Raw genomic sequence first — 25,812 nt, forward strand, 5'->3', positions numbered from 1 at the left:
CAGGCCAGACAGCAGCTGCAACGTCTGCCCTCCCCGACCAATGCGGACAGCACAGCACACAAACACCTAGCCCAGGATCCACTCCCGCAGTTTAATTAATTCATTAGCTTCTTTCTCGTTATTTACAGGGTTGTTGGCTTTTGTATACCTGGTTCCTACAGAAATGAGTGCAAATAATGCAGCCCTAAGATAATGCTAATAAAAAAATCTTGCAGAGGGAGGAAAACCCAATAAAATGCCCCATTTTTAGCAATTAAAAAATATTACGTTCCCCCCCAAACAGGATCTGAACCCTTAGCGACAGAGTCTCTCTCTTGTGTCAGCGGGCAGCGCCCCCGGTGGGTGACAAGAGGGCTATCGGCGACGCTGGGGGATGCACATGCCCCCATGGTGGCGGGATCGGACAAAGCCTGGCTTGCAGGCACAGCGGTATGAGCCATTGGTGTTTATGCAGCGCTCGTTCTTGCACAGCAGGCCTCGCTGGTTCAGCTCCCGGCATTCGTCAATGTCTGTGGGTAGGGAGAGTGAGGGAAGGGGTTAATGGAGTGGCTGTGGTGCGTGAGTATGGGTCTTGAACCTGCATCCCCCAACAGACCAGGCATGGAGAGACAGCTAGCAGAACTGTCTGTGAAAGGTGAAGAGGGAAGAGAACCCAGGAGTCCCGGCTCTCAACCCCACCCCTGCTCTAATCCACTAGACCAGACCCCCGTCCCAGGACAGTACTCAGGAGTCCTAGTGGTGTGGGCAGCACATCCCTTTGCAGTGCATGCTAATTCACGGGAGGCTTGGCACTCTTACCCAGGCAGCGGACGCGGGTGGCGTCTAGCTGGAAGCCAGCAGGGCATTCGCAAACTGCACCGTGGTAGGTCCGGACGCAGCGGCCGTTCAGGCAGTGACATTCATCTGAATCCTCCTCTGAGGTGTCATCCTCTTCGGGGGGGGGGTACAAAGGCGGGGGGACACAGATGAGACGATGGGAATGGCAGGGAACCCATTCCCATGCAGCTGAAATTGCGGGAGGGGGCATGTGGAAGAGTGATCCCTTGTCTGGCACAAAGATGCAGCTAACTCTGAGGTGGGGTGTGGGTGGCTGTTCATACAGGAACCCCTTGGCCTGCAATGAGATGCAGCCACCTCTGGGATGGGCATGGGGGCTGTGTATAGAAGCATCACTAACCTTTGCGGGACTTGCCCAGGAACAAGGGGCTGAGGTCCCAGAAGGAGTTGCTCTCGCTCTGAGATGGCTGACACTGCTGTCCTGCAAGGAACCATAACAACCAGCCTGGGACACATAGCCAGTGAATCACATCCCATCAGATCCTGCCCAGTGCAAACAGAGCCAGAGCCTCGAAAGGGGAAAGGCCCTGTACCCCCCTCCCCGCTTCCCTGAACCAGCCAGAGCCCCCAGAGGGGAAAGACCCTATAGCCCACTCCCTGCCCCCCTGAGCCAGCCAGTCCCCCGCACTGTGGGGCCAGACAAGAGCCAGCAACCTCCAGAGGAGAAAGGCTCCATACCCTACTCCCCCTCCCCTTGAGCCAGCCAGAGCCCAGAGGGGAAAGGCCCCGTACCCCACTCCCCATCCCCCAAGCCAGCCGGTCCCCCAACCCTGGGACCAGACTGGAGCCAGCACCCCAGAGGGCAGGCTGGGCATGCATGCTACCTGCGCTGCGGGGGGGGCACGCACGGCACTGGAAGCCCCAGCCTTTGCCGTAGCGACAGCAGCATTCCTCATAGGTCAGGTGGTAGCCGTTGAGCGGGGAGGCGCACATGCTGTCCTCTCCCCGGTGCTGCCAGCAGATGTCGCGCCGGTCAGCCGCGCGGTCTGCCAGGGCAGAGAGAGGGGGGGAGCCCACGGCACCATCTCAGCCAGCGCCCGCAGGAGACACTCCCACAGGACCTGGCATGCTGGACAGGCCCTTGTGCACACCACCACAGTCACTGCACATCTAGGCAGGTGCACACCCACACATGGGCACCGGCAACTCCAGGGGCACACTCACAATCTTCGTAACCACCACGGTCACAATCAGTGATGTGCTCACACTCACACCGTCTCACAATCAGGGACACGCTCACACTCACAATCACTCATTCACACTTGCCCCCCTGCTCGCTCACAGAGTCAGGTTCACAATCCCAAGCCCCCCGCACTCTCCTGGGCCTGTGCAGTAGCACTCGGCCCTGCATGCCCCTCACCTGCCTGCATGTCGGGGAGCTGGCACTCCTTGCCACTGGGATCCAGCATCCAGGGCAGGCTGCACTCACAGTAGAAGGAGCCCAGTGTGTTGATGCAACGCCCGTGCCGGCAGGCTCCGGGGTCCCGGCACTCATCCACATCTGCAGGGCCAGGGCACAGTCACAGGGCATCAGGGGCTTGACAGGGTTGCCATGGCATAGGGGACTAGCAGGGATCGCCATGGCACCACCAGACTGATGAGGGTTGCTATGGCATCAGGGGCCAGCCAGGGTCAACACGGTAACACTGCACCTGATGAGGTCGCCATGGCACCAGGGGCCAGCAGGAGTCACCATAGGCTCTAATGTCACAGGCTCAATGGGTTGTCATGGCACCAAGGACCCCAAACTGGTCATCATGACACCAAGGACCAGCAAGGGGCACCTTTGCTCGCATGTGCCCCCCACCCGGGTGGGAGAGAAGCTCAGTCCCCAGCATCCCACCTTCAAAGGGGCCAGGAGGAGGTAGGGCTGTGATGGGGCTGCCCACCTGGCCAGGGCCAAGACTCAGAGCCAGTGAGCTTGTGTCATGTGTGTAGGGGACTCACCGATCTCACTGGGTGCCAGGCACTTCTTGTGGGTGGGGCTGTAGACGGCAGGGGCGGGGCAGGTGCACACATAGGCCCCCCGCGTGTTCTCGCACAGCCCGTTCACGCAGTTCGACTCGTCCAGGCACTCATCCACATCTGGGGGGAAGGGGCATGGCTCAGAGCCCAGCCCCTCCTTTCGGCACCCCTCCTGGCCGCCTGGCCCCACCCCAATCACAGCCAGCGCTTCCCCTTCCCTGCAGGGGAAGGCCTGTGTCTCATTCCCCCACCCCCTTCAGCCAGCCAGTCCCCCAGCCAAGGCCAAACCACAGCACCGCCCCTTATAGGGCATACGTCCTGTGTCCCATTCCCCACTCACCCCCCTAAGCCAGCCAGGCCCCCTGCCAAGGCCAGATCACAGCCAGCGCGCCCTAGAGGGGAAGGCCCGTGTCCCATTCCCCACCCTGCAAGCCAGTGAGACCCCCCACCAAGGCCAGATCACAGCAGCGCCCCCTAGAGGGGCATCCCTGTCTGTCCCTCCACAGTTCTAGACCAGGATATCTGCCCGACTGGGCTGATGCCACTCGCCCTCCTCACCCACACACTCGAGCAGGTTGCCATCGTAGTAGAAGCCTTGCTTGCAGTAGCACTCGTAGCCCGGCTGCGTGTTGACACACTTCCCCTCCTTGCAGATCTCCTCCCTGAACAGGCTGCACTCGTCAATGTCTGCAAGGAGCCCCGGAGTGGGGAAGGGGGGCTGTTTACACAGGGATCCCTCACCCAGCGCTGAGATGCAGTTGGCCCTGGGGTGGGGTGTGGTGACTGTTTATACAAGGATCCCTCGCCCAGCACTGAGATGCAGCTGCCTCTGGGCTGGGGTGTGGGGGCTGTTTATACAGGGATCCCTCACCCAGCGCTGAGATACAGCCAACTCTGGGGTGGGGTATAGGGGTTGTTTATATAGGGATCCCTTGGCTGGCACTGAGATGCAGCTGCCCCTGGGGTGGAGTGTGGAGGGCTGTAATGGCCAGGTAGGAGGGTTGCAGGGTTGGAAACCCTGTGACTCATGGGGGGGGCAGGGGAAGGTGTAACCTTGGCTCCTAATCCCCCAGCCCTCGAGTGCAGGTGCCAAGCAGATCAGGGCACGGGCCCTGGCACTCACCCCTGTGGGCGGGGATGCCATAGTTCAGGATGTTGTCATCCAGGATGAATCCTTTCCCGTCGGGGCAGAGGGAGTGGAACTCAGCTGCAGGGGAGAGAGGTGACATGCATACTGGGGAGGAGGGATTAATGTCTAGACCAGGTATTCCCTCTCCCTGCCCCATGAATCAGAACTTTGGCCCAACTTTGAGTACTGTCCTGGGACGGGGGTCTGGTCTAGTGGATTAGAGCAGGGGTGGGGTTGAGAGCCGGGACTCCTGGCCCAGCCTGGAATCCCCGCTCCCTGCCCCCACATCAGACCAACGGGCCCATCCTGTCCAGTATCCCCCCACTCCCTCCATGGGTAATGCTTTCCTGACCCCCCCAGTTGGATTCTAGTAGTTGCCTTGGAGCCTGGGGGTAGGATGTTCACAGTCACACCATGTCCAGTAGCAGCTAGGTCCACGGTTCGTTGGTGGCAGTGGGAATGGGGGAGGGTGGCATGGAGGAGGGGGTAAGGTGTGTCCCACCTGAGTTGGGCACAGGACAGGGGTAGATCTCACAGTGGTCACCCCAGCCAGCCCCCAGGGAGCAGCAGCACTCCTGGCGGGTGATGTTGGTGGCCAGGACGCTGTCACAGAAGACGGTGTCATCGAAGTTCAGGTAGCATTCCTTCTTGTTGTCGGGGGGCTCCAGATCTGGGGGGGCAGAGGGTAAATCAATCCCACAGTGCCTCACTCTGGTGCCATATCACAACCAGTGTCCCCCAGAGGGGAAGGCCCCGCATCCCACTCTCACCCTCACAGCTGTGTTGATCCTCAGATGGGGTGTATCCCTCATCGCACACGCACATGTAGGAGCCATCCACGTTCTCGCACGCCCCGTGGGGCAGGCACAAGCTGGGGTCCAGTGCACACTCATCGATATCTGGGGGAGACCAGTGGGAGATAGAGGCAGGAAGTGTGCAATGGCACGCTTGCTGCACAACCATACCTGTGCCCACTCACAGATACACACTCACCCACGCCACACACCTGTGCCCCATGTGTGTCACCCTACAGTACACAAACTCACACTCACAGACAATCACACCCAGTTATACGCACACACATACACAGAAGCTTGTACTCATTCCTTTTCCAGTGTGGCACGCTCACTTAGACACACATGCATGGGCCTTTGCAGGGCTTTGTGCAGCTCCACACATTCTGTCCCTCACACACACCCTGGTGTTGGCTCTTACTCATGGCAGGCCCAGTTTGCAGCCTATCGGGCTCACACTTGGGCACGAGGCGTTCCTGAAGCCGAGAGTTTCATGTGCCTTCATACCCCGCCATGCCCAGACTTTCCTACCTGCCCCCTGTGTGCCATGTCCTTGTGTCGCCACACGCAGCGGCTCACACTTGGTGCAACACACTGCCCTCACTGTGTCACGCTACCGTGTGAGGAACACCAGACTCCTGACACGCCGGGCCCACGCACACCCAGATGCTCAACTTCTCTGCGCCCCACCCGCCACCTCACCTTGGCACCTCCTGCCGTTCACCAGCTTGTACCCAGCATGGCAGAGGCAGCGGTAGGAGCCCACAGAATTGACACACTCGCCCCCGATGCAGGCAGCCGGGAAGTCACACTCGTTTATGTCTGCAACATGGAGAGCCACAAGGTGAGGGGGCCACTCCCAGCCCCCACCCCACGCGTCTGTCCATCCTGCCCCCCCGCCCCTCCCGCAGACATGGCCACCCAGCCTGGCCCCCTTACCCAGCCCCGCCTGGACCTGGTCACCCAGCCCCCTTCCCCCCCTTGGCTGCCCGGCTCGGTCCCCTTCCCAGCCCCCCCTCAGACATGGATGCCCAGCCCCCTCGCCCAGCCGCCACCACATGGGTGCCCAGCCCAGCCCCATCACACAGTCACCCCCGCACACAGCCACCCAGCCCAGCCCCCTCACTAAGCCACAAGGCCACCCAGCCCAGCCCCCACACCCAGCCCTCCCCCTGACATGGCCACCCAGCCCCTTCCCAACCCCCCCCATAAGGCCACCCAACCCGACCCCTTCCCCCAGCCCCCCCTGAACATGGCCACCCAGCCAGACACCATCACCTAGCCCCTCCCCAGACATAACCACCCAGCCCCCTCCCAACGCCGCCCCCTTGACATGGCCACCCAGCCCAGCCCCCCACACATGGCCACCCAGCCTGAGTCTCTCACAGCTCCCATGTCCACAGCCCCGCCTCCCAGCCCCTTCACACAACTGCTCTATTCCCACAGGCAGCCCCTGCCCCCCCCCAAGACCCGCTCACCCCCCACTGAGCCCCACTGCCCACAGGCAGCTCCCTGGCCCAGATCCCTCATCCTGAGCCCTACATGCCCCCCAACCACCAGCTCAGCCCCCTGCACCCTTCCACCCCATGGCCCAGCCCCTCACCTTCACAGCGTGGCCTGTCCTTCACCGAGTGGAAGCCCGCTGGGCACTGGCACTTAAAGGAGCCCAGGGTGTTGACACAGACCCCGTTGGGGCAAAGCCCTCCATCCTCACACTCATTCACATCTGCAGGGAGAGAGAGCAGGGGACTGGGAGTCAGAATCCTGGCTTCTATCCTCCGATCTGGGAGGGCAGGGGGTGCAGTGGTTCTAGACGGGGGCTCTGGGAGGGCAGGGGGTGCAGTGGTTCTAGACGGGGGCTCTGGGAGGGGAGGGGGTGCAGTGGTTAAAGCAGGGGACTCTGGGAGGGCAGGGGGTGTGGTGGTTAGAGCAGGGGGGCTCTGGGAGGGCAGGGGGTGCAATTGTTAGAGCAGGGGACTCTGGGAGGGGAGTGGGGTGCAGTGGTTCGAGAAGGGGGCTCTGGGAGGGGAGAGGGTGCAGTGGTTAAAGCAGGGGGACTCTGGGAGGGCAGGGGGTGCAATTGTTAGAGCAGGGGACTCTGGGAGGGGAGTGGGGTGCAGTGGTTCGAGAAGGGGGCTCTGGGAGGGGAGAGGGTGCAGTGGTTAAAGCAGGGGGACTCTGGGAGGGCAGGGGGTGCAGTGGTTAGAGCAGGGGGACTCTGGGAGGGCAGGGGGTGTGGTGGTTAGAGCAGGGGGACTCTGGGAGGGCAGGGGGTGCAATTGTTAGAGCAGGGGACTCTGGGAGGGGAGTGGGGTGCAGTGGTTCGAGAAGGGGGCTCTGGGAGGGGAGAGGGTGCAGTGGTTAAAGCAGGGGGACTCTGGGAGGGCAGGGGGTGTGGTGGTTAGAGCAGGGGGACTCTGGGAGGGCAGGGGGTGCAATTGTTAGAGCAGGGGACTCTGGGAGGGGAGTGGGGTGCAGTAGTTAGAGCAGGGGGCTCAGGGAGGGCAGGGGGTGTGGTGGTTAGAGCAGGGGGGCTCTGGGAGGGGAGGGAGTGCAGTGGTTAGAGCAGCGGGGCTCTGGGAGGGCAAGGGATCTAGTTACCCAGGCAGCTCCGGGCATTGGGCGCGGGTGCAAATCCCTCCCCACAGGTGCAGCGGAAGGAGCCGGGCAGGTTCTCACACCAGCCGTGTTTGCACGGAGTCTCCTCAGAGCACTCATCCACATCTGTGGGGGACACAGACGCTGAACCTCAACCTGTTCCCCACACAACTTTTGACCTGCAACCCACTCCCCTGCAGCCAAGTTTGGTTGGGGCCGAATGTCCCTCAGCCCATTGTGGGCTGCACAGGGCACCTCCCACCACGGGGGCATGAGATTCTCACCCAAGATACTGCACCAACCCCAGCACTAGGGGGCGGGGGGGTTTACTGGGTTGGAGCCGGGGGCTGGGAGCCAGGACTCCTGGGTTCTATGCCCAGCTCTGGGAGTGAGGTGGGACCTAGTGGGTTAGAGCGGGTGCTGGGAGGCAGGACTCCTGGGTCCTGTGGCCAGCGCTTACCATAGCAAATCCCATGCTGGCCCCGGAAGCCCTGTGGGCAGGGGCTGCATTTGTAGGTGCCCAGCCGGTTCTCACACTTCCCGTCGGGGCAGATGCCGGTGTCCAGGCACTCATCAATGTCTGCAGGGAGAGAGAAAAGGTAAAGGGTAAGGGGCCTTTGTGGGAGCCCCATGAGGGGCAGTGCACAGGGCAGGGCCCTTGAGGACTCAGCGAGTCCTCTGGCAAGTGGGGAGTTGGTTTGTTATTGTAGGGTCTCTGACAGTTTTACCTGACAGGTTATTGTGAGAAGGGGTGCTCAGGGGCACTGTCTTCTTGTTCTGAGGTCTGTGCAAGCTCTCGGCCTGGCCATTGGTTTGTTATTGTAGGGTCTCACTCAGTAACTCTGGGGCTGTGTGCACCTGTTTGTTCTTGTAGTGTCTTTGGAAATTTCGGGCTTTCACTACTGCTCAGGCTGTGCGCACCCACTTGTTATGATCGAGTCTCTCAGGGCCATTGGTTTCTTATTGTAGAGTCTCTGTCTCCCAGGCTGTTGGGGCTCTCCCCTCCCCCTCCTTCTCCCTCTCCACCCCAACCCGGCCAGCCCTTACCTTCACAGAGGGGCTGGCGGGAAGGCTTGAGACGGTAGCCAGGATGGCATTCACACTTGTAGTGCCCAGGGTAGTTGACACAGGCTCCCCCGTCCCCACAGATGTGGGGCTTGGAGCACTCGTCAATGTCTGCCAGAGAGGTGGGTGTGAACAGGGCAGAGGAGGGGGGACAGGACTTTACCGATCACCCCTTCCCCCCAACCCCCTTCCCAACCCTCATGCCCCCTTCCCATTCCGAGCCCCCCTTCCCCAGCCCTCCTTCTCATCCCCCTCTCCCCTTCCCCCAGCCCCCCTTCCCCCAGCCTTCCTTCCCATCCCCCAGCCCTCCTTTCCCCATGCCTCCTTCCCATTCCCCAGCTCTCCTTCCCATCCCCCATGTCCCAGCACATCCCCCAGCCCACCATGCGTGCCCTGTTTCCCCCAGCTCCCAGCAGCCCCTCCTCCAGCCCTGCTGTTCCCCCCCAGCTCCTGCCCCCTGGGTGCTCACCCACGCAGGAGCGCACACCCTTGTGCACCTTCAGCTGGTACCCCCGGTTGCAGTGGCAGTTGTAGGAGCCGCCCGTGTTCATGCAGACGCCCTTGCCGATGCCGCAAGGCTCCGCCTCACACTCGTTCACGTCTGTGGCAGGCGGGGGGCAGGAGGGAGAAAGAATGACTGACCCCCGCCATGCCGGGATGTAGGCCTGTCACAGCCCTGGCCACATGCGTATGTTGGAGGGGTCACAGGTTTGCATGTGTACTTGCACACGTGTTGCAGGCCTAGCTACCAGCATGCGCAAGCGGGGTGGGTGTCTCAGACTTCCACAGGCTGACGTGCGGGTGTGTCACACACCTATTGTAGAGCTGTGTGGGCGTGTCACATATTGGTTGTACATGTGTGGGTGTGTCACACAGCTGTTTTACAGATGTGCAGGCGTGCCACACTTTTGTGCAGCTGTGCAGGCATGTTGCACTCCTGCTGTGCAGCTGTGTGGGCATGTCACACGCTTGCTGTGCAGACACACCTGTGTTGCACCCTGGCATATAGGCTAGTTGGGGGGCGTCACAGACCTGTGTATGCAGGCATACCCGGGGTCACTCCGTCATACAGATGCGTGTGCTCCTCCAGGGCACTGACACCTCCGTGAATGCAGTGGGGTGGGCGTCACGTGCCCCCAGACAGCCATGCACATGCGTGTCCCTCTGCATGTGTCGCACGCCCACAAAGGAGGGTGAGGCAGCGTGTTACCTGTGCAGAACCTGCGCTGGGTGTGCCAGCGGTAGCCCGGGTAGCAGATGCAGGTGTAGCCCGACAAACTCATGACGCACTCTCCATGGCCACAGATATTGCGGTTCAGCTTGCACTCATCAGTCTCTGCAGGGACAGACAGACGCAGCCCAGGAAGGGGGATCAGGATGAATAGCTCACACACAGGAGCCAGGAAATCTGTTTCTCATAGACCCCCAGGAGAGCCAGGAGTTCCCCCACCCCTAAGGCTGCTGCGATAGCAGCTCACAGGGACCACACTGCATCGGGCCAGGGGTGTTCAGGAGACATCACCAGCCCGGAAAGGACTTGGGGGACCCCCCTGAGAACGTGCACATCACTGGGGAACGTTTGGGGTTCACCCCTGATAATTAAGGGGGCCCCAGCAGGGAAGTTTGGTCCATAAATGTGAAATTTTTCCCAAAGGGGAGGAGGGAGGTTGCTGGCGCGCAGCCCCTCACCCCTGCCATGAGGCTCTCACCTGTCACCTGTGTGGGTGCGATCTCCACGGCGCTACGTGTGTATTGGTCCGGCAGCACCTTCTGCACCATGGCAGTCGTGGGACGGGCCACCACCTCTGGGACCCAATGGAGACAGAACAGGGTTAGCAGTGCTGCGAGCTTCCCCGCAGCAGAGCCCAGCCAGGGGCTCCAGCGCTGCGAGCTTCCCCGCAGCAGAGCCCAGCCAGGGGCTCCAGCGCTGCGAGCTTCCCCACAGCAGTGCGCTTTCTTCCATCACTCACCAGGGTAGCGGGCGCCCAGGGTGGCTGCACTGGCATAGAACTGGTCCACTGACTGCTCCTCTGAGTTGGTCCGATATGCCGGCAGCTGGAGGGGGAGTGGTTAAACGGTGGGGGCACCTGCTTCTCTCCACTACCCAGACGGGTGCCCTATTCCTCCCTCTGCTTCACTTCATTCCTCCCCCCTCTCGTTCTTTCATTCATTCCTCTCCTCCCTCCTTTTCACCCGCCACCCTCCAGGGCTCCCTTTCCCACTCCCTCCATCCTCCCTCCACTCCCGCATCACCCCTCCGCTGCTCCTCCGCTGCGCGCCTGCTGCTCCGGGGGCCCTACTCACCATGGCCGTGGTGACAGCTGCAAGAGACAAACACAGGGCCCGGGGTCAGATCCTGTCATGCCAGTCTGAGAATGTGAGGTTCACCTCTGAGAGCGGGGGGTTTGCTCTGAGAGCAGGGTCCCCCGGTTCTGGGATTCTGGGGTTCTTAGATAACAGGGTGTACCCCTGAAAACTGGGGTTTGCCCTTAGAGAATTTGGGGTAACAGCTCTGACAACATGGGGTTTGCACCCTAAGATGTGGGGGTTTGCCAACAAAGAAGGGAGTAACAGCTCTGAGAAAGTGGGATTCACCCTTAGTGAATTTGGGGTGCTCCAGAGAACATGGGGTTCGCCATGGGGGAATGTGGGGACATCTCTGTGAGAACATGGGATTCACTGTTGGAGAATGTGGGCTTGTCCCTCGGAGGATGTAGGGAGCTCCAAATTTTCTCTCTGTGAACCCTACATTCTCAGACAGGGTTTCACAATGGGAGAATTTGGGGTACAGCCTGTGATAATATTGGGGTTCACCACAGGGCAATGTGGGGTACAGCCCCTGCTATTACTGGGGTTCACTAGGGGAAAATTTAGGGAACCCCTATGTCCTGGTGAGCAGAGCGACAGTGGCACCTCCCTGGCCCCCATGCCCAATCCAGCCTCCTCCCCGGGGTCTCTGACCTTCGGACTCCTGAGAGTCCCCCTCGAGGGGCGGCAGGCTGGGCAGTTCACGCTGCTGCTGCAGGTCTGTGGTGCCGTCGGGGTGGATATGCAGGGTGAAGTCGCTCTCCCCCTGGATGGTCAGGGTCTGGTGGGATGTCAGGATGTGGTAGCCCTTCCCTGCTGGGCAAATCTCCTTGAAGGCAGCTGCCAGATGGGAGAGGAGACAGGTTAACACTGGTGCTGCGAGCTTCACCGTGGCAGTGCCCCCAGCCAGTGACTCCAGGGCTGCGAGCTTCCCCGTGGCAGCGCCCCCAGCTGGTGACTCCAGGGCTGTGAGCTTCCCTGTGGCAGTGCCCCAGACAGGGACTACAGTGCTGCGAGCTTCCTGTGGCAGTGCCCCCAGCCGGTGACTCCAGGGCTGTGAGCTCCCCCATGGCAGAGACCCAGCCAGGGACTTCAGCACTGCAAACTTTCTTGTGGCAGTGCGCCCAGCCAGTGACTCCAGCACTGCAAGCTTCCCTGTGGCAGTGCCCCAGCCAGGGTCTACAGCACTGCAAGCTTCCCCGTGGCAGTGCCCCAGCCAGGTCTACAGCACTGCGAGCTTCCCCATGGCAATGCCCCAGCCAGGGACTCCAGCAGTGCAAGCTTCCCTGTGGCAGTGCGCCCAGCCAGGGACTCCAGCGCTGCGAGCTTCCCCATGGCAGTGCCCCCAGCAGGTGACTCCAGCGCTGCGAGCTTCCCCGTGGCAGTGCCCCCAGCTGGTGACTCCAGCACTGCGAGCTTCCCCGTGGCAGTGCGCCCAGCCAGGGACTCCAGCGCTGCGAGCTTCCCCGTGGCAGTGCTATGGCAGATACTCCATCCTGGCCCAGTTTGCAGTTCCTTACCTGCGCCATCAGCCGGGCAGCGCTCGCAGCGGGCCCCCCAGGCTTTGCCAACGCTGCAGCAGCACATCTGGCGGGTCAGCTTAGTGGGCAGTGGGTGCTGACACTGGAGCTCCGGGCTCACCAGCCGGAAACACAGGCTCTTCTCCCCCGACTTCTCCGCTGCAGCCCCGGGAGAGGCAGGGTCAGTAGCGCTCCGAGCCCCTGCCCCCAGCGGGGCACCCCAGAGAGACACTGAGCCCCCATCATCCCCACAGGGGAGACAGGGTCAGTGCCACTCCGAGCCCCTCCCCCGCCCCCCGTCCCCAGCTGGGCACCCCAGAGAGACACTGAGCCCCCATCATCCCCACAGGGGAGACAGGGTCAGTGCCGCTCCGAGCCCCTCCCCCGCCCCCCGTCCCCAGCTGGGCACCCCAGAGAGACATTGAGCCCCCATCACCCCCCCAGGGGAGACAGGGTCAGTGCCGCTCCGAGCCCCTCCCCTGCCCCCCATCCCCAGCTGGGCACCCCAGAGAGACACTGAGCCCCCATCATCCCCACAGGGGAGACAGGGTCAGTGCAGCTCCAAGCCCCCTGCCCAACCCTCCCAATCCCCTCAACCCCCCAGCCTGCCCCCGCTCCCACTACATACGGACACACTGGCTGCGGGATGGGCCCAGCATGTGGCCAGGTTTGCATGCGCAGCGAAAGCTGCCCTGGGTGTTGAGACACTCGCCATTCTGGCACACGCCCTGCATGGCACACTCGTTAATGTCTGCACAAGGAGAGAGAGGGATCAGTAACACGACACACAACAACACAACGCACACACAACACGCACACACACCACAGGGCACACTTGTTAATACCTGCACGGGGAGAGAGAGGGTCAGCAACACAATGACACACAACACAACAACACCCAATACAACATGGACACCCCACAGGGCACACTTGTTAATGTCTGCACAGAGAGAGAGAGGAGTCAGTAACACTAGGACACACCACACAGCACACACACCTCCTATGGCACATTCGTTAATGTCTTCACAAGGAGAGAGAGGGGTCAGTAACACTAGGATACACAACACAATACCCCCACAGGGCATACTCGTTAATGTCTGCACAGGGAGACGGGTCAGTAACACAAGGACATGCAACACAACAACACAAAGCACACTCCCCACAGGGCACACTTGTTAAAGTGTGTTTGGGGAGAGATGTCTCAGCAGCACACCACAGCCCCACACACGACCCATTCCCAAGGACACAACACACACACAGAAGCAGGTCTTCAGTCCCCCCACCCAGAGAGCGCCCACCGGGTACCCTGGCAGTGCGTGCTGTTCAGTCTCTTGTATCCCTGTGGGCAATCACCCCCATGTTCCCCTCGGATCGGGCCTGTCTTCTGCACCCCTGAGTCTGCAACACACAACAAACCCCAGAGGGGGAATCAGCAGGAGCAAGGACGCAGCGTGGTGTACAGGTGAGGGCAGGACTCTTGGAGTCTAGCCCTGGCTCTGGGAGGGGAGCAGGGCCTAGTGGGTTACAGCAGGGGCAAACTGGCACTCAGGACTCCTGGGTTCTATCCCAGCTCTCCCACTGACCTCAGGCAAGTCCCATTCCCACTCGGTGCCTTTCCTTCCCCTCCTATTTACTTGTCTAGACATTGAGCCCTACAGGGCAGACACTGTCTCTTGTATCTGTGCAGAGCCTGGGGCAGGGCCCTGATCTCAGGTGGGGAGCAGGAGGCTGTGGGGGTCTGCATGGCACTTGGCCAGACATGTCCAGATCTCCAGCTGCCGGGGGATGGGATGGGGGTCTCCATCACCATTGCAATAGCAGAGACATAGACATCGCCCAGCACGGGTGCCAGACGCTTGCACAGACGGCGGTTTGGACTCGCTGCCTCTTGGCTCAGGGTCTCTGGCTCCTCGCCCCCCTCAGCAGCGGCCCCACTGGGGGTGGTGCTGGGGGAAGTAGTGATCAGCTAACCAGCGCCTGTGCTGGTCTCACTACCACAGCCAGGCTAGCAGGCGCGGGGGGCGGGGACATGGGACGATGTTCATTCCAGCAGGCGTGTGCAGCCAGGCTGCTCCTGATCCGTCCAAGCTGGGAAACATGGGGCCGGGGGGGGGGGGGGGGGACAATGGAAAGAAAGACTGAGAAGAAAGAGAAAGAGAGGAGCTGGGGGGACGCTTGGGATGAGGGGGGCTGTCCCAGTGAGATTCAAAAGGAAACAGAATTCCAAGGAACCATGGGAATTTGTTAACCTGAGGGACTCACCACCACTGGACTGTTCACAGGGCAGGGCTGGGAAAAGGGTGAGACATTATCACAACTCATGCGGGTGGCAGAGGCATTGAGGGACAGGGGGAACAGGGACAGCCCCCCGCCCCCGAGTCACAGCCAGCTACTGACTGATGGGTAAGGAGAAACTGCCCCCAGGGGTAAGTTAGCTTAGAATGGCCGGCTGAGAGCTCCCCTGTGCTCCTGCCCCACTCCCCACAGTGCCCCCTGCTGGAAGAGGCCAGGGCTGGAGTAGCCAGGAGCTCCCCCAGCCAGCTCCTGCCCTGCTCCCTGCAGAGCCCCTTGTTGGGAGAAGCCGGGGTGGCAGCACCCGTGCACTCCCTCAGGTAACAAACAGTTCCATTCTCCTACCCCACTTGCTTCTCTCACCCCCCCAAGGGGGGGACGACAGTGCTTCCCACGGGGGTGGGTGGGTGGCGGCTGCAGACAGGAAGTTGCCCAGAAGAGCCGGAGTGTGATGAAAGGGAGCAGGTTGGGGGCCTGCCCAGCCGGAGAACAAGGAGCCAGGCCATGAAGCACATTCTTGGCTACCTCTAACACAAACACCCTGCGGCTCATAGATCCCCGGGAGCTGGAAAAGCCATTGAGTGGGAGTGCCAGGAAGGAGGGTAGGTGCGGGGGGAGGGGGAGAAAGGAGGGTTGGAACCTGCCACCTGATCCATCCCCTCCAAATCTTAGCCGGCTGGGCATCCCCCCCACTGTGCCCCGCATCCCCCGCCATGGTGCCCCGGAAGCTCTGGGAGGGACTGGTGGGCACTGCCCAGGCCGCTCCCGGGGCCACATGCTGGAATGTGGCAGCCCAGCCTGGCTACGTAAGGCCCCATCCAGGCTTCCCGTAAACCCTGTGCCAGGCTGGGAGAGGTCGGCGCCAGGCCAGGGGGAGAAGTGGCAGCGCCAGCTAAACACCAGCTCTCACAGACCCTCAGTGGTTCAGTCCTGGCTCCCCCGCACTGGGCAGCCTCTCTTGGCTAGCTGAAGGGCTGCAGGGTCACTGGCTGGGGGGAGCTCCCAGCTACTCTGACCCAGCCTCTCCCAGCAGGGGGTGCTGTGGGGCGCAAGCAGGAGCACAGGCAGGGGGTGAGTTGGGAGGGCTTGTGAGGCTGTACCAGGAAGGGGACCTCAGGCATTACTTACACTGCAGGTGGGGGCATTTGTGGCACTTGTTCTGCCCCCAGGAGGTGCCGATGCTCCCGCAGCAATCCTCCTGCTTGGTCAGGCCTGGCAGAGGGTTGCTCCCACACTGAGAAACAGCGCCCCCCATTGCCAGAGAGAGAAACGACAGGCAAGTGAGACCATGACCACCACCTCCCACTGCAGCATAGCACCCCCTGCTGGCCCCTCTCCGCTCCCTACAGCACAGCACCCCCTGCTGAACCCTCACTGCTCCCTGCAGCACAGCGCCCCCTGCTGACCTCTCCCTGCTCCCTGCAGCACAGCACCCCCTGCTGACCTCTCCCTGCTCCCTGCAGCACAGCGCCCCCTGCTGAACCCTCACTGCTCCCTGCAGCACAGCGCCCCCTGCTGACCTCTCCCTGCTCCCTGCAGCACAGCGCCCCCTGCTGACCTCTCCCTGCTCCCTGCAGCACAGCGCCCCCTGCTGGCCTCTCCCTGCTCCCTGCAGCACAGCGCCCCCTGCTGGCCTCTCTCCACTCCCTGCAGCACAGCGCCCCCTGCTGGCCTCTCTCCACTCCCTGCAGCACAGCACCCCCTGCTGACCTTCCCCGCTCCCTGCAGCACAGCGCCCCCTGCTGACCTCTCCCTGCTCCCTGCAGCACAGCGCCCCCTGCTGACCCTCCCTGCTCCCTGCAGCACAGCGCCCCCTGCTGACCCTCCCTGCTCCCTGCAGCACAGCACCCCCTGCTGACTCCCGCCCCGCTCCCTTCAACACAGTGCCTCTTGGAGGAGCGGGCAACTCACAGATTGTTTGGGCAGGGTCTCCTGGAAGCAGCGTCCCAGGGGTTTGTGCGTATGGGGCCGGGCATGGGGTGTGGGGGGTTTCTGACCCATGGAGCTCTGGGCCGGGTGCTGGATGAGGTGGTGTTGGGCGCCCGGCCCAGTGCCCTCGGTGCTGATGCTGTCGATGCGGTGGACCTGCACGGAGGCATCGGGCGGGTGGTGGACGCGCACATTCAGCAGAGGGGGGTGGACCTGCACTGGAGGGGGGCCCGAGGGGGAGTCAGTACATGGACCGTCCCCTGACACTGACCCCCAGCTTCCCAGGCGAAAACAGCTGGCACTTCCCCTAGATGAGAGAGGCTCTGGAGGAACACCGCCCCCCCATGCCATTACCCCCCTGCCCCATCGCCCCCCTGCCCAATCATTCACCCCCAACAACCCCTGCCCCCATCACTCCCACCCAATCACCTGTCTTCTTCCCCCATCACCCCCTCACTCCAAGTTACGCTGTCACCCCATTTGCCCTATCACTCCCTCCCTTCCCCTCCATCCCCATCACACTCCCCAGGTCCCCCTCCCCACTCCCAGCGGCAGTACCTTCAGACGAATGGTGCCCAGGTCCCAGGGGCACCATGAAGGTGGAGTGGCTGACGGTGGCCTTGGGGCTGTGGCCGGCGGGTGGCTCCCCGGCACCGTGCGCATCGGAGATCACCTGCACGGCGTAGATGGCGTGTTTGCTGGAGCCCGTCTCCCCTGCCGGGCCCTCAAGGGGCCCCAACGCTGCCGGCTGCAGCAGCTGCTGCCCCCCCTGGGCCTGGGCCTGACGCCCTGCCGGCACCTGGCAGAAGCGCCCCGTAAACTCGGGGGGGCAGAGGCAGTGGTTACGGGATGTGCACTGCCCGCCATTCATACAGGGCAGTGGGCACACCACTGGGGGGAGAGAGAGGGAGGTTAGACCAGGGACCCCCACCCTGCCCCCACTGCCGCACCGTCTGTGCCTACCCCATGGCCACCCGCCCCCGCCCGCCCACAGCCACTCCCTGCCCCCACCCCATCCATCCCATGCTCCCACCCACCCCCTGCTCCCTGCCCCCAGCCACATCCACCCCCTGACCCCCACCCCACCCACCCTCTGCTCCCTGTCCCAACCCCGCCCCATCCACCCTCTGCTCCCTGCCCCCACCCTGCCCCACCCACCCTGCTCTCTGCCCCCACCCTTCTGCTCCCTGCCCCCACCTTGCCCCATCCAACCCCTGCTCCAGGGCACACACAGGGGGAGCTGGCGGGCAAGCCAGGGCACATGTGGCGGGGGAGCCTGCAGGCAAGCCAGGGCACACATGGGGTTGAGCTGGTGGGCAAGCCAGGGCACATGTGGTGGGGACAGCCGGCAGGCAAGCCAGAGCACACGTGGGGGGGGGAGGAACTGGCGGGCAAGCCAGGGCACATGCAGGGGGGAGCCAGCGGGCAAGCCAGGGCACACATGGTGGGGGGGAAAGGGGTGAGCCAGCAGGCAAGCCAGGGTACGCACAAGGTGAAGGGGAAGATGGCCAGAGCACAAGAGGCAGGAACTCTTCCTCTGTGTGATCTCAGCCGGGCCTCCAGGGACTAATGTAACACCAATGTGTTAATATCCCTGTTAGTATCGGGGCAGCACCTGGAGGCCCCCGACCAAGATTGGGGCCCAGTGACTTGGGCGCTACCCACACACACAACACCGAGATCAGGGCCTAGCGTGCTGGGCACTGTAAACACACACACACACCCCCGAGAACAGGGCCCAGTGTGCTGGGTGTTGTATACACATACACGAGACCAGGGCCTGGTGCGCTGGGCGCTGTACACACACACACGCACACACACAACTGAGATCAGGGCCCAGTGCGTTGGGCGCTGTACACACACACACGCAACCGAGATCAGGGCCCAGTGCATTGGGCGCTGTACACACACACACACACACACAACCGAGATCACGGCCCATGCACTGGGTGCTGTATACAAACACACATACACAACCGAGATCAGGGCCTGGTGCGCTGAGCACTGTATACACACACACAGACACACGAGATCAGGAACCATTGTGCCAGGCACTGCACAGACCCATGGTGAGAGAAAGGTCCAGCCCCAAAGATCTTACAGTCTAAATAGACACAGGATGGCAGAGTCAAAGGCCTGGAGAGGGGAGGGGCTCACCCGGGGTCACACAGGGTGTCTGTGGCAGAGGCAGGAAAATAAACCAGGTCTCCTGGCCCCAGGGCCTTAACCACAAGCCCTTCCTCCCCAACATCCTTCCCCGCAAACCCACACAGGGTGAAATACCCAGCTGAGGCCATCCAGCCGGGAAGTGACATCCCTCAGGTCACAGAGTGAATCAGAGCTGGGGACAGAGCCCAGGAGCCCTTACTCCCAGCCCCCTGCTCTAGCCACTAGACCCCACTCCCCTCCCAGAGCCAGCAGTCCCAGCAAGCACCACCATCCCTGCTCTGACTCCCAGGCTGAGGCTGGGGTTCCAGCTGTTTTGGTTTATTTCCCTGGCTGGGGAGTTTGCCGGGGCAGCTGAACAGCCACGGCTCAGGGGAGGGAGTGGTGCGTATATACCCGGTTCCCAGGCCCAGCCAGCTGCCCTGGCTCAAGCCCGGGTGACTCAGTGTTGGAGCAGGGATTATCCAAACATTCAGGACAATAACAAAAGGACAGCTAATGGCTCCTGCGGCAGCCCCATCATCGGAAATGCCGACACAGCGCACTCAAGGCTTGAGATGTGGCCACCTCTGGGGTGGAGCATGAAGGGCTGTTGATCAGCTACACACCACGTTAGGACAGGAAGTGAAGGGAAATCATGGTGTCCAGGTGAAAAAGTGCACTGGGGTGGGAGAGGGATTTCAGGGACAGAGAAAATTGTGGGTCAGGACTGAGGGATTGTGTGGCGGAGCCCAGGGCTCAGATGGCAGGGGGCTGCGAGTCGGGACTGAGGGGCACTGGTGGGTGAAGGGGAGTCACCTGGCGCCTGCTCCAGCCCCCCTCACTTCCAGCAGCGACTCAATTTCATTCCCTCCCAAGTGCAAAGTCAATAAAGGCCATGGTTTCTGGAGCCCGAGGTATTTTTAGTCTCTTTGTGTCACTGAGACAAAATGGGGGGGAGGAAGACATGCTGCAGTGGGATCAAGTGAGGGGCGCAGGGGAGGCTGGGGGAGAAGGGTGTGTGTGGCTGGAGCACACAGTGGGAGTGGGGCTGGATGGAGGACGGGATGAGGTGCATGGGTGGGGTGCAGGGGTGTGTGGGGGTTAAAGGGAGCGGGCAGGGAAGAGAGGGGTGTTGGGGGGAGGATGGAGCATGGGGGGAGGAGTGTGGAGGGGAGGGACGTGTGGGGTGGGCCAGCTGGGAGACAGGGGGAGGGGCTCCCCAAGGATCTGTGACTGGGTGACTGGAAGGGGTGAAGTCTGGGTCAAACCCACAGTGGGGAGGTAGAACTGGTTCAGCAAGAATCAAAGAGTTTCTCCCCAAAAAAATACCCTCTCCTCCCCCAAATCCTCCAGCCCTCCCACTCCCGCGAAGGCTGGGGGCAGGTGCTGGGCCCGCCCTGGGCCAGGAGGGGATTTTCCGGGCTGGGTCCAGCCCAGCTCTGGATTCAGTTAGCCCCAGAGGTCACTCCAACCCCAACACCATCCCCCCCTGCCTCCCCAGCAAAAGGATGAAGGGGCACCAGGGATCTTTCCCGCACCTAGTGGAGGGGGTGAAAGGGGGGAGGGCTGGCATGGTGCCTGATGGGAGGGACACCAGCATCAGCTGAGGAATGTTACAAACCAGGGAATTCGCAGCCGGAGCTGGGCCAGGCTGCTGTGAGTGCAAAGGAGTGTGCGTGTGAGAGCACGTGTCCGAGTGTGTGCCAGTGTGCAGGGGGGTGAGAGTGTGTGCAGGAATCTACATGAGTGTGTATGGGCAAGCGGGATTGCACGCATGTGAGTGTTAGATCGTGTGAGTGGGTGTATGCAGGTGCATTTGATTGTGTTTGTGTGTGCACGTCCATGTGTTAGATTGGGTGTGTTAGCTCGTGCCTGTGGTAGATGGTGTGGGTGTGTGCGTATGCATGAGACTGCATGTGTGCAAGTGTTAGACTGGGTGTGTGCGAGTGTGTGTGTGTTAGATTCTTTGCATGTGTGAGTTTTGGATTCCGTGTGTGTGAGTGTGTACGCATGTGCGTGTTAGACTGGAGGCCGGCTGCCGGAGGTGCAGGCGTCGGACGGGCCCCAGGGGACAGGAGCTGGGACGGGGCCATTCGCTGAGGCGAGATTTTCCTCCAGCCCTGAACTGCTGCTGGAAGAACTGCCAGGGGAAAGGGGGGAGCGAGCGCACAGCTAAGCGAACACCAAGTGTGCGAGCCTCTGAGTGCCAGTTAGTGCGCTGGCAAGTGCCCACGGGAGGAAACGCGCCCACTTGAGCATGACGGTGGCATAACATGCGATATTTGTGAGTTCACAAGGGGCTCGGCCATGCACCATGTGTGGGTGAGGGGCTGGTGTCAGCATGTGAAAACGGGTATGTGTCAGGGGCACACGCATGTGAAGAGACGCACGTGACAGGTGGAACGGAGCCGTGTGAGCAGCTCCATGTCCAAACTGCGCCGGAGTGAGTGTGCAAAGGCCTGCGTGCAACCAGTGCTGGTGAGACAGGTGTGAGCCACACAGGTGAGTGCAGCCACACAGGCAGAGGCATGCATGCTGGCGCAGAGCAGAAATCAGGGAGACCCGTGTTCCAATAGCCCCTCATCCCCCATGGCCCTGATCTGCGCCCAGCACCTCCCTCCGGCCCCAGAGGGGCTCTCCAGTGTGCCCCCTCCTCCAGACAGCTCCCCCATCCCCAGTGCAGCTCAGTCCCCTCCCTGGACAACCAAAGCCCCCAATGCCAACCCCAGCTGTCCCCCCTCCGTGCCCCGGCCTGTGCCCCGTGCTCACCCACGCGGAAGCCCGAGCCGGTCAGGGTGTCGGCCGAGTGCCCGTTCTCGCCGATCAGGGTCATGTTGCTGCCCTGCTTGCAGGTGTCCCGGCACTGGCCCTTGAGGCAGGTCCGTTTGCAGACCAGCGGGGCGAAGACCACCTTGAAGCGCTCCCGCGCTACGGCCGCCCGCTCCGAGGCCGCGGGCGCTGCGGGCCGTGCCCCGGGGGCACAGAGCCAGGGCAAGAGGAGCACCCAGAGTGCCAGCCCCCAGGGCATCTTCACATCGTCCCCCAGCCCCGCCCTGGCACCAGCCGCCTGGCAGGCGGTCAGAGGGGGGCGAGGGAGCCCCTGCAGCCAGGAGACAGCAGGAGGCAGCTCCGCCGCCCAGGGACCGCCTCCGCGGCTCCTTCCTCCCCGTTCCGCTGGCCGGGCAGAGGGAAACAAAGAGGGGCGGACGGAGGGAACGGGGAAAGGAGCGGCGAGGAAGGAAGGAGCGAAACCCTCGCTCCCCTCCCCGAGCCCCCCTCGGCCACCCCGCCCTCTCTCCGCTGCCTTTTCTCCTCCCTTCGCTCCCCCGGGACAGACAGCGAGGGACGGAGCGACTGACAGACGCGCCCCGCGGGGGCCCCCGCGCCACCGGCCGGCGCCTGGTCTCCTCCCCGCGCGCCGCGGCCGGAGCGAAGGAGAAGGAAGCAGGGGAGAGGCGCCGGGCCGGGATGGCGGAGCGAGACGGGGCGGCTGGCCGGCCGGCTGTTTGTGCCGCGCTCAGCCAATCCCGGGCCGGGGGCAGGAATCTGGGCCGGGGGCCAAGAGCCAGGGCTGGCTCCGGGCAGCAGGGCGGCTCCGAGGGGCTGTCCCCGTCCCGGCCTCGGAGCCCTGCCCAGGACACGGCCACAAGAGGGCGATGGACAGAGGGGGGCAGCGCCCCAATCGCAGCGGCGTGGGCACTCCGGGGCGGGGGGGAGGAATAGAGAGAGGGGGTCTACGGAGATAGATAGATAGAGGGAGTGTATGGCGATGGATGGATAGATAGATAGATACATAGATAGATAGAGTGTATGGGGATGGACAGACAGAGGGGGTGTATGGGGATGGATGGATAGATAGAGGGGGTTTATGGGGATAGATAGAGAGATAGATAGAAGGGGTATATGGGGATGGATAGATAGATAGAGTGTATGGGGATGGATAGATAGAGGGGGTGTATGGGGATAGATAGATCAGATAGAGGGGGTGTATGGGGATGGATGGATAGATAGACAGAGGGGGTTTATGGGGATAGATAGAGAGATAGATAGAAGGGATATATGGGGATGGATAGATAGATAGAAGGGGTGTATGGGGATGGATGGATACATAGATAGAGGGAGTGTATGGGGATAGATAGATAGAAGGGGTGTATAGGGAGGGATGGATAGGTAGATAGATGGATAGATAGGTAGAGGGGGTGTATGGCGATAGATAGATAGATAGATAGATAGATAGATAGATAGATAGAAGGGGTTTATGGGGATGGATGGATAAATAGAGGGGGTGTATGGGGATGGATAGATAGATAGATAGATAGATAGATAGATAGATAGAAGGGGTGTATAGGGAGGGAGGGATAGGTAGATAGATGGATAGATAGATAGAGGGGGTGTATGGGGATGGATGGATAGATAGACAGAGGGGGTGTATGGGGATAGATAGATAGATGGATAGATAGATAGAGGGGGTGTATGCCTATAGATAGATAGATAGAAGGGGTTTATGGGGATGGATGGATAAATAGAGGGGGTGTATGGGGATGGATAGATTGATAGATAGATAGAAGGGGTGTATGGGGATGGATGGATAGATAGATAGAGGGGGTGTATGGGGAGGGGTGGATAGATAGACAGAGGGGGTGTATGGCGATAGATAGGTCAGATAGAGGGGCTGTATGGGGATGGATATATAGATAGAGGGGGTGTATGGGGATGGATAGATAGATAGAGGGGGTGTATGAGGATGGACAGATAGAAGGGGTGTATGGGGATAGATAGATAGATAGAGGGGGTGTATGAGGATGCACAGATAGAAGGGGTGTATGGGGATAGATAGATAGATAGATAGAGGGGGTGTATGAGGATACATAGATAGATAGATAGATAGATAGATAGATAGATAGAGGGGGTGTATGGGGTTAGATAGATGGATAGATAGACAGAGGGGTGTATGGGGATGGATGGATAGATAGACAGAGGGGGTGTATGGGGATAGATAGCTAGAAGGGGTGTATGGGGATGGATGGATAGATAGACAAGGGGGTTTATTGGGATAGATAGGTAGATAGATAGATAGATAGATAGATAGATAGATAGATAGATAGAGGGGGTGTATGGGGATGGATAGATAGATGGATTAATAAATAGAGGGGGTGTATGGGGATAGATAGATGGATAGAGAGGTGTATGGGGATGGATAGATAGAGTGGGTGTATGGGGTTGGATAGATAAATAGAGGGGGTGTATGAGGATGGATAGATAGATAGATAGAGGGTTGTATGGGTATGAATGGATAGATAGACAGAGGGGGTGTATGGCGATAGATAGATAGATCAGATAGAGGGGGTGTATGGGGATGGATAGATAGATAGAGGGGGTGTATGAGGATGGATAGATAGATAGAGGGGGTGTATGAGGATGGATAGATAGAACGGATATATGAGGATGGATAGGTAGATACATAGATAGAAGGGGTATATGAGGATGGATAGATAGATAGATAGATAGAGGGGGTGTATGGGGATGGATGGATAGATAGACAGAGGGGGTATATGGGGATAGATAGATAGATAGATAGATAGATAGATAGATAGATAGAAGGGGTTTATGGGGATGGATGGATAGATAGACAAGGGGGTTTATGGGGATAGATAGAAGGGGTGTATGGGGATGGATGGATAGACAGATAGAGGGGCTGTATGAGGATGGATAAATAGATAGATAGAGGGGTGTATGGGGATGGATGGATGGATAGATAGATAGATAGATAGATAGATAGAGGGGGTGTATGGGGATGGATGGATAGATAGACAGAGGGGGTGTATGGGGATGGATAGATAGATAGATAGAAGGGGTTTATGGGGATGGATAGATAGACAAGGGGGTTTATGGGGATAGATAGAAGGGGTGTATGGGGATGGATGGATAGATAGAGGGGGTGTATGGGGATGGATGGATAGACAGATAGAGGAGCTGTATGAGGATGGATAGATAGATATATAGATAGAAGGGGTTTATGGGGATGGATGGATAGATAGATAGAGGGGATGTATGGGATGGATGGATAGATAGAGGGGGTGTATGAGGATGGATAGATAGACAGAGGGGGTGTATGGGGATGGATGGATAGATAGACAGAGGGGGTGTATGGGGATAGATAGATAGAGGGGGTATATGGGGATGGATAGATAGATAGAGGGGGTGTATGGGGATGGATGGATTGATAGAGGGGGTGTATGGAGGTAGATAGCTAGAAGGGGTTTATGGGGATGGATAGATAGATAGACAGAGGGGTGTATGGGGATAGATAGGTAGATAGATATATAGAGGGGGTGTATGGGGATGGATAGATAGAGGGGGTGTATGGGGATGGATAGATAGATGGATTGATAAATAGAGGGGGTGTATGGGAATAGATAGATAGATAGATAGAGGGCGTGTATGGGGTGGATAGATAGATAGAGGGGTGTATGGGGATAGTTAGATAGATAGGTAGAGGGGGTGTATGGGGATGGATGGATAGATAGACAGAGGGGGTATATGGGGATAGATATCTAGAAGAGGTGTATGAGGATGGATGGATAGATAGACAGAGGGGGTGTATGGGGATAGATAGATAGATAGATGGAGGGGGTGTATGGGGAGGGATGGATAGATAGACAGAGGGGGTGTATAGGGATGGATAGATAGATAGAAGGGGGTGTATGGGGATAGATAGATGGATAGATAGATAGAAGGGGTATATGAGGATGGATAGGTAGATATATAGATAGATAGAAGGGGTGTATGGGGATGGATGGATAGATAGACAAGGGGGTTTATGGGGATAGATAGATAGAAGGGGTGTATGGGGATGGATGGATAGACAGATAGAGGGGCTGTATGAGGATGGATGGATTGAGGGGGTGTATGAGGATGGATAGATAGATAGAAGGGGTGTATGGGGATGGATGGATAGATAGTCAGAGGGGGTGTATGAGGATGGATAGATAGATAGATAGAAGGGGTGTATGGGAATAGAAAGATAGATAGATAGATAGAGGGGGTGTATGGGGATGGATGGATAGATAGACAAGGGGGTTTATGGGGATAGATAGAAGGGGTGTATGGGGATGGATGGATAGACAGATAGAGGGGCTGTATGAGGATGGATAGATAGATAGATAGATAGAAGAAGTGTATGGGGATGGATGGATAGATAGATAGTGGGGGTGTATGGGGATGGATG

General features: G+C 60.0%; 1 protein-coding gene across 4 annotated transcripts; it reads right to left on the reverse strand.

Moving 5' to 3' along the window:
- Positions 1-71: 71 nt before the first annotated feature.
- On the reverse strand, positions 72-22,079 carry LTBP3 (latent transforming growth factor beta binding protein 3). Of its 4 annotated transcripts, XM_043551780.1 has the most exons (29): positions 21,762-22,079; positions 21,354-21,719; positions 16,995-17,327; positions 16,419-16,654; positions 15,636-15,741; positions 13,521-13,613; positions 12,844-12,966; positions 12,216-12,374; positions 11,350-11,535; positions 10,693-10,709; positions 10,359-10,443; positions 10,098-10,193; positions 9,599-9,724; positions 8,858-8,989; positions 8,371-8,499; positions 7,784-7,903; positions 7,327-7,449; positions 6,329-6,451; positions 5,428-5,547; positions 4,702-4,830; positions 4,434-4,601; positions 3,926-4,009; positions 3,361-3,489; positions 2,785-2,922; positions 2,198-2,338; positions 1,662-1,823; positions 1,178-1,258; positions 799-930; positions 72-509 (listed from the first exon to the last, which is right to left on the reverse strand). In XM_043551780.1, exons 2-29 carry the CDS (start codon positions 21,610-21,612, stop codon positions 355-357), a joined length of 3,885 nt encoding a protein of 1,294 aa, XP_043407715.1. In that variant the 5' UTR covers positions 21,613-21,719; positions 21,762-22,079; the 3' UTR covers positions 72-354. The 4 variants fall into 4 exon arrangements, with proteins under 4 accessions (XP_043407715.1, XP_037761158.1, XP_037761159.1 ...); XM_037905230.2 differs by having other exon boundaries at positions 21,354-22,079; XM_037905231.2 differs by lacking the exon at positions 7,327-7,449 and having other exon boundaries at positions 21,354-22,079.
- Between the last annotated feature and the right edge of the window lie 3,733 nt (positions 22,080-25,812).

Source organism: Chelonia mydas, chromosome 7, assembly GCF_015237465.2.
Source record: "Chelonia mydas isolate rCheMyd1 chromosome 7, rCheMyd1.pri.v2, whole genome shotgun sequence".
Classification (NCBI taxonomy): domain Eukaryota; kingdom Metazoa; phylum Chordata; order Testudines; family Cheloniidae; genus Chelonia; species Chelonia mydas.

Excerpts from the sequence above, each read along its gene's own strand:
- LTBP3 (XM_043551780.1), bottom strand. The coding sequence starts at position 21,612 with ATGCCCTGGGGGCTGGCACTCTGGGTGCTCCTCTTGCCCTGGCTCTGT. Across the intron at positions 15,742-16,418 it reads AGACCCTGCCCAAACAATCT|TGTGGGAGCAACCCTCTGCC; the intron begins GTGAGTTGCCCG and ends GCTGTTTCTCAG. Across the intron at positions 4,010-4,433 it reads CTGTCCTGTGCCCAACTCAG|CTGAGTTCCACTCCCTCTGC; the intron begins GTGGGACACACC and ends TCTCCCCTGCAG.